Source organism: Micrasema longulum, unplaced genomic scaffold (assembly GCF_059751315.1).
Source record: "Micrasema longulum isolate JH-2025_06_02 unplaced genomic scaffold, ASM5975131v1 h1tg000948l, whole genome shotgun sequence".
NCBI classification, from domain to species: Eukaryota; Metazoa; Arthropoda; class Insecta; order Trichoptera; family Brachycentridae; genus Micrasema; species Micrasema longulum.
Genome location: NW_028278139.1, coordinates 40,821 through 53,294, shown reverse-complemented (window position 1 = coordinate 53,294; position 12,474 = coordinate 40,821). Strand labels below are relative to the sequence as shown.

Here is a 12,474-nt window from a genome sequence, read left to right as displayed (position 1 = left end):
CTCCCCAGGGAGTTTAATCCAGTTATTATCTACAAAAATTTGGACAAACTAACAATATTGTTAGTAAATAACTATACCAAAAATATTAAACCAATTAGTAGTTGTTTAGGCCTAAACTAATGTTTAATTATATAAATACCTACAACAAATTGTGCTGCACCATAAAATTAATAATTTTCCTTTCTACTAAGGAATATATCTGTACCTCAGAGGCACACGGATGCAAATCCAGAATTTGATGAAATGACATTTTGATTTTTGTATCCAGTTTATGATCATGTTCATTGATTTAGAAGAGAAGTCTTATAATGAAAGAACAATGTGTATAATAATAACAAACAAAATTAACAATCGGATATATTCCTTGGTACCTACACTCTACACTACGCACACAGATGCGTTTCTACTATCATCTTCCAGGGAACAGCCAAATGTGAACCAAGTGTTTTTACAGTTATTACTACTATGAAAATGTTATATTAGGAAAAAGACAATAGATCCTGTTTACTGCATACCAAAATAAAGCAGGGACAAGTTTGAGTTTGAGTATCGTCTATTGTCTTGTTAACCTTAATAATAAGTTAAGGAATGTTATCTCTGTTTAGTTTTTTATACTTTACTTTTTGTGCTATTACATGTTCACTTAATTGCCAAACTTACAAGTTCTTTGCTCAATGTATTATTATTGCGTTTTTTAAAATTATTTTTTATAATAAACTTTTTAAAATCATTCTTATGTTGTTGAAATTCCATTTGTCGATGCGTTTTGAAGCTGCAAGACTTTTTGTAATGTTAACTATCATATCAGGTAAATGTTATCAACTATCAAATATCTAAATTTAGTAAATGGGGTCTAGAATTTCAACCGTCCATGCGCTCAGTAGCTGCAAGACTTGTTGCTATCCAACTTACAATTTTATACATTTGCTTTTTATTTCGTTTTTGAAATATCACTTAAACTCTAAACTTAATTGTCAAATATTTAAAATAAAAAAAAAATGTAAATAGGGGCTAGATTTCTTATTGTCCATGCGCTCTGTAGCTACAAGACGTTCTGTTATCTAGCTCATATATATCATAATTGTTATATATCATAATTGGATACGAGGAACTAGAATCCCAACCGTCCATGCGCTCTGTAGCTGCAAGACGTGTTAGGATATTTATTTATTGTACAGCGCCCTTGGGGTGATTTTCACAGAATTGGCGCTAAATAAATTATCCAAACAATATTATTATTATTAAGATACTAACATAAAATACAAATTAATTTTATAAAGTATTAGAAACCACTTAGAGAAAGTAGATTCTTTAGGCTTGTGTTGAACATTTGGCGTTCGGATTTGCATCTGTCTGCCTCTGAGGTACAGATATTTATTTTGATGGATTGCAACAAAAATCTTATCTACACACCGGTTGATTGTTATTGCTTGTTATTGTATTATGTTTGAATGTAATTGTAGTTACAGGTATACTTACAATGCAAACGTGTATTTGTGTATGGAATCTAATAATAACAAATTATGACACTGCCTTGAAACGACACAGACGGTAGCTGGAATACACGCACGTAGGAAGATTGACACTCGACCACTCCCATCAATGCTTTGAAATACAAAATACAAACTATTATTGAATCCAGCGCGATTGCTCAACCAGTCTCCGGTGCTCAAACGTTTATGTGATCCGGGAATATTTTTTTCATTTTTAATTAATCAAATTAAGAGTGTATTTTATTAGTGTTGACATGTCGATGCTTAAATTCAAAAGGGCCACAAATTGAAATTGCTCATTTTATAGAAGACGCAATCAAAGTTTTTAGCAAAAATGAGCTTTTGTTTTTTAAAAATGATTTTAACATCGTTAGATGCGTTTTTAAAAGCTGTATCTGTCTAATTATGGAGTTTCAACTATTATCCAAAGAGCGGTGGTGATGGCGATTTCTCTCTGAAGTTTGCCACCAGAACACAAAGATCAAAAGGGCTGTTGAGGGATTTGGGTAATTTATAATGTTAAATCCATGGGAGTCTTTTTCTTATAGAAAAATATGACTGATTTAAATCTCATTTTTGCAATAAAGCAAAATTTCGGTTTTTTTTATTTTTGGCCATTTAGTTTTTAAGCAGCGATGTGTATACTGGATGTGTTTTATAGTATTTAAGTAAATGAATGTTTAATTTTAACTGTTATTTAACCTTGATTGTATACATTGACAATTTAATTTAAATGTGTATTTTATTCGTGTTTACACGTGTTTTATATTAATGATTTTTTTACCAAAATTTAATTTTAAATAAAATTCAACAATCTTTTGAGTATTTCCAAATGTTTGCAGACAGGCTGGATTTTCTTCATAGGGAGTTGTTCCGATTTAAATTTATTGCAACAGAAAGATATTATTTTTTTGAGAAAGCTATATGGAAGCCAAGGCATGTACAGGGCTTATGACATGTCATTGGCTGGTTTAACTGTCTAACATTCACCATTCTGCCCATGTTTAAACATCCACAGTTCCTTAACTTTTCCATCTGTCGACTTTTGTGAAGCAAAGGAGCTGAAACCTTTACATGTGGGTGAGATTCATCAAGTTCAAAGGAACATTTCTCATGGTAATCTTTAAAAAGAATCATTTAAAAAAAAAAAAAAAAAAATTATGATCTCAAAATGGAGGAAATCTTTAATTTCTCGGACTAGCATCCCTTGTGCAAACCCCTTCCCCTCCCCAACAAAAATTGCGATAAAAACGTATTTGACCTACGAAGCGATACGCACCAGACGCGGCAAGGGAAGCGGCTGGGTAGGAGAGGGGTAGGGGTTTGTCGATGGACTGCTTGTCCAAGAAATTAAGGATTTACTACAATTTGAGATTGCATTTTTATTCCAAAATGATGCAAAGCCACAGTAGTCCTCGAACAGGCAGAGTTTTGATTGTTTTGTACAGATCATTATTACTTCTTTGTTCGTAAATGTCTGCTGGTACAATTTGCTTAACTATAGAGTACTGTAGACCCTGGATCATTTTAATACTAGTAATAGTCGAATGTCCCCACGACTTTATACCATATCTTATTATTGATTCTACTAAAAAAAAGTAAATAATTTTAAGAGTAATTTTAGGCAAAATAAAAGATAACTAATAAGAAGTACTTACAAGAGTCCGCAATCGATCACAAAGTTTAAATATATGACGATCCCATTTAAAATTATGATCAATAAAAATACCTTAATGCTTGTCTCCTCCACAAATTCTATGAGTTCACAATTACATGTGAGATACTATCATGTAAGCAATTTTTGTAAAGAGCAATAATATTAGGCAAAACACATTTTTTGACATGTATCATAGATTGACTTAATAAAATAAATAGTTTCGTAAGCAATATATAAAAGCGAATTTTTAATTTTAGTTGTCATTAATGTTAAAAAAGAAGCGCTGCGCAGTTGTAAGCAAGGTCAACTCCAAAAATGTCATGTTCAATGTTAAAACAGCCATGGTATGATCGTAAAAACGTCTGCTGGTACAAAAGTTCTAAATTTGACAGTTCTGCGCATGACGTCACTATATAAAACTGTGCATGGGACAATTGCAACCAACAGCTGTCATCATGTCGCCATCTCTCATCCATCTGGATTTTTTTAATGAGAAGGTTCAGTGGTTAAAAAAGTATATGTATCCCATTATCGTCGCTATGATTTTGTAATTTTAAAATTTCTCCGCCTGTAACTTCACAAATTGTCGTCGTTAAGTTGTGTTGACATTTAAAACTAGAATCCAGAAATCTATCAGAATTTACAACACATAACAACGCTATAATAGATTGGTTTTTGACCCATACCGTTTTAAAGTAGTTCATTTTTATTAAAGCCGTTTTTTCTTTTTCACACATTCTGGAGAAACTTCGCTGTTAATTAATTTTGCTCGACGGATGCACTCCCGGTTCTAACGGGCTTGTTTCCTTTGGATCTGGATCTGGAGGTTTAGCGACGATCTGCAAATTCCCACCTAAAAAGAAGGCGTTCCTCTGTTATTGGTAGCGTCCGTTTACTCCCAACTTAAGGAATGTCTCAGACGACTATTGAAACAATGACTTTAAATTCTTTTCTTAATGCTTGGAAATCGCGATGAGAATCTTTCCCTTCAGGGAGGGTTTCCTTTCAATCCGTCAGCGCTTAGAATCTTCTTGGGTTATCATCGATCACTGGACTACGCAGTTTTTATCAGGTCATGGTAAATTTAAACAAATTTATTTATTTTTAATATTGTTGACTCCCCTTTGTGCTGCTGCGGATATCCCAACCAATCTTCTGAACACATCCTGTGGTCTTATCCCTTTCCTCTTCTCTATGATTCCCGAATGGAGCTTCTCGCTACTATCCGTGGCCCTGTTATAAGTCCTGTCGGATATACAGATCTGGTGGCTTCTAAAAAGAATTTCAAGGCATTTAAAAAGTTTTGTAATAATTTCCAATCAATTTAATCCCAGTCAGTGAAGAATTCACTTCCCTCTTTTCTCAATCCAATGAAGAATATATTATGTACTTCTGGATTACCTTCTTTCAGCACAAAGATGCTAAGGCTACCAGATTTCAGAGAGCTCCTTCGGGCAGTTTTTCTCGTTTGACAATGAGCAAATTTTCCGTGTATGTGGGCACCGCCAAGAAGACTTATGTCCTCAGATGCGGTGTGCGGTAGGTGGTGAGCAAGCTGTTAATTAATCTTATAAATATAATTAAATACTTTAACAAAAAATGTATATACAATTTCCCGTAGACCTAAACATCCTCATTTTTATCTTTAAAGTTTGACAACAATGATGTTTGCAAATGTTTAATGTTGTAAAAAACATGATAATCACCATTGTTCATTTGTTTTTATTAACACTTCAAACAAACAAATGGAGTTTTTTTTATTTATTATCAGTATTTATAAACCATGTAATGGAGTGGAAAGCCCGTGGAGGATTACAACGATGCATCTCAAGTTCGAAATTGTGTCAACAATATCTTAAAACTGTGTTTTTTTTCTGTCAAATATTTCATATGTCATCTTTCAGAATATGCAACAATTGGTGTATTTATGCAATGCTCTGTGCATTTAGGTTAAAATAGAAAGAAGAGATTTTTTAATTATTCGAAAAAAACATATTTTCACAAATTAATTTATTGCAGTTAAAATTATTTGAATCACAATACGTTATAAATAAATAAAAAAACAACTATAGAACTTTTCCACCTCAATTGAAAATCCCGTCTATTTGAAATGAGTTTTTTTAATCATGTTCAAATTTTTTATTATTCATATAATATTTTCAATGAAACAGTTACACTCTATCAGATTAAATTGTTTTTGGTTTGTTTAAATGTGTATACATAAAAAAGGTTTAAAAAAAATATGTATTTATTATACTTTGTTTGAATTTTGAATCATTTATCAAATAGCAAGATTGACTGTATTTGACTGAATTTTCGAATAAATGTTTTTAATTTTTTTTATGGTCCAACTTTTTTTATTAACAAAAAGTAGGTATCTATGAAATTGTAAACAGAAGAAGCTTACTGTTAATGTGTCATCTACATAACTATTTGAATATTATATTATATAAACATATTTTCAAGTGACAGTGTCACCTAACATTTGACAGACGAACTGAGGAAATGGAATTTTAATACTTTTTAAGACAATATTTATTAGTCAAAAAGAGTCTTATGTTTGACAATATGTAGTTAAATAATTAACATGAAAAGTACAGAGCCCTTGGCCTCATAGAGTTTGGGATACGTTATTATTTCTTCTTCTTCTTCTTCGCGTGTCATATCAGATCTGCCCGACTTTGACGATCACTTGGGAGAAAGCTTCTGAGCAGTGCGAAATAGCTCGTCCACAGTTCTAATCCTGATCCATGGTCGGATGTTTCGAAGTCAGAAAAGCTGTTTTCTTCCGACCCTTCTACGTCCCTCGGTCTTCCTCTTAATGACAAGCTGAAGTATGGCATATTTATCACCTCTCAACGCATGGCCAAAATATAACATTTTACGGAGCTTAACAGTGGTGAATAGTTCGCTATTAGTATTAGCTCTACGTAATACTTCATTGTTGGTTATTTTTTTTTTTTTTTTTTTTTTTTTTTATTAACATACACGGCATAATTGCCTTTTACAAATTTATAATATAAACATATAAGGTTAGATATTTTTTAAACTACATATTTGCACTCAAAACTAAGGAACAATAATCAAGCCTAAAAATTATATAACAAAATATTAAAAAAAAAAAAAAAGTTTAAATAAAACAAAAGTTTGAAATAAAAAGTATACGAGAACTTTAAAAATTAATATAAAAAGTAAATCAAATTTTAAACATAATAAGGTTTATAATAAAAATATATATAAAAGAAAAAAAAAACAGAAAATCATATATGAAGTAACTACATTAAATATGATTACTGCTCATCTTTGAAAAAGTTTATAAGGTTTGTTCTATAAGAACAATACCCCACATTAAATATATCCGATATGTGGGAACAACTATTGCCGAGTTCATGAAGTCATGTGGTTATCATATAAGTCCAAAATATTCTTAACATTCTACGGTGAATTCACATTTCAAATGCTTCAAGGCGTTTTATAATATTAACTTTAAAAGTCCACGGCTCTACACCGCACAGTAAGAGAGACCATTTGTAACATTTGGCGATTCGTTGTCTGAGCTTAGGGTTTATATTATCGTCACAAAGAAGATTTTTCATTTGGTTAAATCCTGTTCAGGCTGCTTCTATTCTGCATTTTATCTCAATGTCGGGGTCTAGATTTTTGTAATGATACTAAGTACTTAAACTGTTTCACTCTCTCAATATTGACACCTTAAAGTTGGAGATTCACATTTAGATGACTCTCTCGGCTAAAAACCATAAGTTTAGTTTTGTTTCCATTAATATTCAAACCAAAACGTTCACCGACAGAATTAATCTTATCAAGCAGTTCTTAAAAGTCTTGTATATTGTCTGCAATTAGAACGGTGTCATCTGCATATCTAATATTATTGATGGCTACACCGTTTACCTTCACACCGATATTTGTACCAATCAGCGCTTCTTTGAAGACCGATATAGAGTACAGGTTAAACAAAGTAGGCGAGAGAACACAACCCTGTGGGACCCCTCGCTGAATAGGAATACCTTGTGAAGTATTTCCATTTCCCAATTTAATAATAGCACTCTGGTCCCAATATAGGTTTTTTCTTATTCTCTCACGTTATTATTTTGTGTTTTATTTTATATTTTAATAAAAATAAAAATAAATGATATGCTAAACAAGAAACAATGTGTCAATCACAAATTTTGCTGCAGAAGCAGCACGACCATTTAATAATTTTGTGCTTTTGGTATTGGCGAATTATGACTTTCGACCACAGCAAAAACCCACTCGGTCCAATCAAATAACATAGAGTGGATTGACCTATATACTACAATGATTATTTTTTCATTCATTTTATTTTTTAATTGACAGGTAAACGCAGGAATCAGTACACCATGAGGCCGACTAATCTCAAATCGATTTCCTTTAGCAACATTTTCCCCCGCGAGTAGAAACTTATGAAATAAAATAGAAAATGAAAATAATAAACAAGTATCCAGTCATCATAATTTAACCGGGCCCGGGGTGGTATTTTGAATTTTCTCTTTCCCCTCAAGAGTTGGGTATTTTCACTGAGATGCTTTCGCTGGTGCTGTAGTGATTGCCAGCATTAGGGGGACCTGATAAGGCACCGCAAGAAGAAAAATGACATAATAATAGGATTTGAGATGAAGTGCATTGTGCCGAACTACCATAATCAAAAAGTTCTTGAGAGTGCATAATAAGACTCTAACATGATATGTATGTAAAATAGTTTATAATCGTCAAGATATAATAATATAACATATTTCTTAGTGTCAAAATGAACTATTTATGATATTTTTTTCAATAAAGAATTGCTGTCATTGAAAGCATTGTAATACTTGTACAATGATCTGTGGTCCAATATTGCGAATGTCAAAATCTTCAAAGTCGGTTTTCTCAGTTTGATGCATTTAGACTTGTAACCTCTATACGAGAAGGGTGAGAATTATAAATGTTTCGGTGTATCGGCGTCCGATATATTGGAAACAGCAACATATCGCCGATATATCGGTAGCGCATGCATCCCCATTAAATCTATCAATCTTCTATTCTAGTTCTTCTTATTTTCCCTCAATTTTAATCCAACCCACACCCCCTTTTCAGAATGCATGTTGAAAGTATTTTTGGCAAGTTTTATTGGAATTTGCGTCTTAGCCGTCACGACGATCTCAAAGTTGGCCAACATGTTAAACGCAATTGCCTTGATGACCATCAGGGCAAATCTGGAACCTGAAACAAAATTAATTTATGGCAACAGTGAAGGGAACATTTTTGTAGGGAATATGGAAGTCTAGACATATACGCCTATGAATGACTGACTGACTGCCCTAAAAGCATACAATATGAGACTTGAATGTAATGTGAGACGAAACTTCCGCGGCACATGTGGTGTCATTGCTACTCCTCATCTTACCTTCATGTAACAAAAATGTTCAAGATACGCTGTGATTGGTGTACCAATGCAGTGCCCTATGCACCATTACGTGCGGAAAGGGAACGATGATGCAATAATGTCATTGCTACTCAGGCAGCACTGGCAGTTTCCCAGAAATGAAAGCATTTTTTTTGGAAGGTAAATTGAGACTATGTCTTGAATTAGGTGCATAAGTCTCAATTATTAAGGCGCGAATTGTCTTAAATCTCTACTGGGGTGCTATTCTGAACCACTTTCGCGGCACAAGAAAACAGGTTTTCTTGTGTATTTACATACAAAAACAACAGAGGTTAATACGGCCACGAGAGCGTTAGGAATACCAGCCCTGATAGTTATGTTTAATAATTAGGAGAAAACTCAAATATTTTTTTATTAGGTAGGTATGACTGCAGTAGTTATTTTATTGCCGAAAAGTACAGACTGTGAAGATAGTGTATGCATTTGAATATTTCTTCATTATACATGTCTCAAATTATGCACAGTCTCAATTTTGAGTTTTTAATTTGATTTTTTTTTACGATATTTGAAAGAGATCTTTTTTGATCTCTATTTCTTCATAATTTTTTTATGATATATTTTTTAAATATTGTATTTTTTTTATTTTTTGTTGTTTATACATCTGTACCTTAGATGATAAAACACAGGAGGCCATTTGTTGCCGTTTTGAAGTTAAAAATGCAAAAATAATTACAATAACCTATTTTATACGTGAATAAAACACCGAAGTCTGCTTTCATCGTAAAAATAATTATTTCAGTTGAAATGGAACACCGAAGTCCGCTTTCATCGTAAAAATAATTATTTAAGTTGAAATGGGTCTACTTGGTTTTAGTGCATAAAAAACAATAGTCCCAGATACGCTATTTAAATACATGGTTTTCCAGGGCCAGACCGCCAAACTTCAGAGGAACATTCCTCATGGTAAGCTTTAAAAAAATCCAATAAAATTTTCCAAAAAATCATTTCAGAAAAAAAATAAATGTAATCTCAAAATGTAGTATATCCTTAATTTCTCGGAGAAGCAGTCCCTCCACAAACCCCTACCCAGCCGCTTTTCTTGTCCGCGTCTGGCGCGTATTACTTCGTTGGTCAAATACGTTGTTTTCTCTTTTTTTATCGGGGAGGGGTAGGGGTTTGCGGAAGGGATGCTAGTCCAAAAAATTAAAGATTTACTCCATTTTGAGATTACGAATTTTTATTTTTTTTAAATGACTTTTTGGAAAAAAAAAAAAAGGTTTTTTTTTAAGCTGACTATGAGGAATGTTCCTCTTAACTTTTGTAGTCTGACTCTGAAAAACCGTGTATAATAATTATTATTTTACATTGAAAGAATTATAGATTGAAATTATTTCATTTGGTTCAAAGGTTATGATGTTTTAGAAATTGCAAAATAACAAAATGTCGTTTCCTGGACATTATGTGGTTTATCCTGTAAAGTACAGATATGTGTACTTATGTTTTATATGTATGTTAAGATGCTTGACTCACGCACAAAAGGTTCCGGGTTCGATTCCCGATGAAAACTTTTAAATCTAATTTTTTTAAGTCTGGGGGTTCTGTGCTGGATTTATAGTTCATTATCAATGAAACACATGTCCTAAAACGTTTTACTTGATATAGTGTGATGATCAAAAAAAGCAAAGTCATCATTTTCTATAGAATTCAATGCAACATTATAATGCAACTCTAACAGTATTACAGTATTATTACACATAAATCGGGAGCATCGTTCTGCAGTACATTCACATTGTTCCTACCATAAAGAAATAAACTACAAAGGAACGTCGCCTTTAAAGAGACTACAGGGCGTTTGAACACCAGTCAGTCAGCCTAACAACTTCAGTTCAGTCAGTCAGACTAGTTCGACGAAGTCCCTCGATTCCAGCATGTAGTTCGATTTCAGTCTCTTCAACTCGACGTAACACTCGTTCGATATAATTCATTATTTATTTGCCATGTAAGGAATAACCATCAAACAGCAACCTCGTGTCTTCTCTCTCAATATCTAACTGGTGTAGGAGCTTCAACTCTCAGCAACCTAATATCTACATATGTTACAGTTCTTCAATGTATGTTATATAAACATTTACTTATTAACTATAAAGGAATTACAAAAATATAAATGTGAAAGATCTAAGAACTACAAACTATAGTCAACAAATCACAAAATAAGTCTTTTTTTGTAATAAACAAAGGCTTTACTATATTATTATTCTTATTATTAGACGTGGGAGTCAGTGCTGTTCAAGCTCCTGACGTCACTGTGACCTGTAAAGATTTATTGTGACGGGTCTCCGTGAATAGTTCTCGCCCTCTTAGCCCAGGTCTATAAAGAGCCTGGCTAATGTCTGGAAGACGAGTTTATATTTTGTTAAATCTCCCCGTAAAGTATCGGGCTATTAGGTAGAAAGCGAGCTCTCTAATATCCTCAGGTTTAACCGGTGGTCCCCCGCGGATGAGGCTCTTTTTATGATGTAAAGCATCACATTTACATAGAATGAGTGTAGGTGTTTCCTCATCTGCACTGCAGAACCTACATCTAGAAGTTTCGGAAACGTTCATTCTAGCAAGGTGTTTGTTTGATCTGCAGTGTCCTGGGCGGGCTCCGGTGATAACCCTCACTTGATTTTGGCCGAGCTTTATTAGGTCGAAGGCAAACCCTTGGAAGTTCCCTTTTATCAGTTCCTTCGCACGGTGCTGACCAGGTACATTTTGCCAGAGCATAACGCTGGCAATTACAATAACTCGGCGGCCTCCGTAGTGTAGTGGTCAAGACGCTTGACTCACGCACGGAAGGTTCCGGGTTCGATTCCCGGTGAGAACACAATAATTAAAATGGGATTTTTCTCAAGCCTGGGTGTTCTGTGATGTAATTCACCACTGTAATTGGGCCTCCTGGCCTGTTGTGGTGCAAAATAAAAATAAAATAAAATAAAATAAAATAAAATAAAATAAAATAAAACTACTTATTTAAATAGACAACAATCCAATATCTCTAATTGTGTTTATTTTCCACCCAAACAGCCGAACGTGATTTGATTCATCCCGACTGCAGGTTTCAGCCAAACTGAAAATTCTGACAAAAAACTCGTTTCAGATATTCATCGAAACTGGTCAAAACCGAAACTTCTTTTGTCAATAAACGCAAATAAGTATCAACAATGTTTTGAGTTTGTCCAAATTTTTGTAGACTAGGACTGGATTCAACTCCCTGGGGAGCTGTTTATATTAACATATTACAACAGAGATGAAGAACATTTAAGAGAAGGTAATATAGAAGTCCAGGCATCTACAGGGCTTATGACCTGTCAATGGCTGGTTTAAGTGGGAAATAACATTTTCAGGCGTTGCCTAGTATGTAGGTGAAATAATTCAATTAGATGAATCTCACCTGCATAAATAAAGGTTTCAGCTCTTTAGCTTCACAAACATCAACAGATGAAAGAATTGAAGGAATATAGATGTTCAAATATAGGCAGAATGGTGAATGTTACACAGTGTGTAAAGTGGCCACTTAAACCAGCCATTGACAGGTCATAGGCCCTGTAGATGCCTAGACTTCTATATTACCTTCTTTTAAATGTTCTTCATCTCTGTTGTAATATGTTAATATAAACAGCTCCCCAGGGAGTTGAATCCAGTTCTTGTCTACACAAATTTGGACAAACTCAAAATATTGTTGATAAATTACCTGGTCCATGAAGAAGTATAGAAATTGAAAAAATAACATTTTCAGACGTTGCCTAGTATGCAGGTGAAATAATTCAATTAGATGAATCTCACCTGCATAAATAAAGGTTTCAGCTCTTAAACTTCACAAACATCAACAAATGAAAGAATTGAAGGAATATGGATGTTCAAATATAGGCAGAATGGTGAAT

General features: G+C 33.4%; 1 protein-coding gene across 1 annotated transcript in view; it reads right to left on the bottom strand.

Annotated features, from left to right (window-relative positions):
• The window catches only part of LOC148277964 (uncharacterized), an 84,160-nt gene that overhangs the window by 33,565 nt on the left and 38,121 nt on the right, over positions 1-12,474 (bottom strand). Inside the window, exon 18 of the mRNA XM_088232108.1 lies at positions 8,213-8,388. Within this exon, the coding sequence (XP_088088234.1) occupies positions 8,213-8,388 (176 nt within the window). The remainder of the gene's footprint in view (positions 1-8,212; positions 8,389-12,474) is intronic.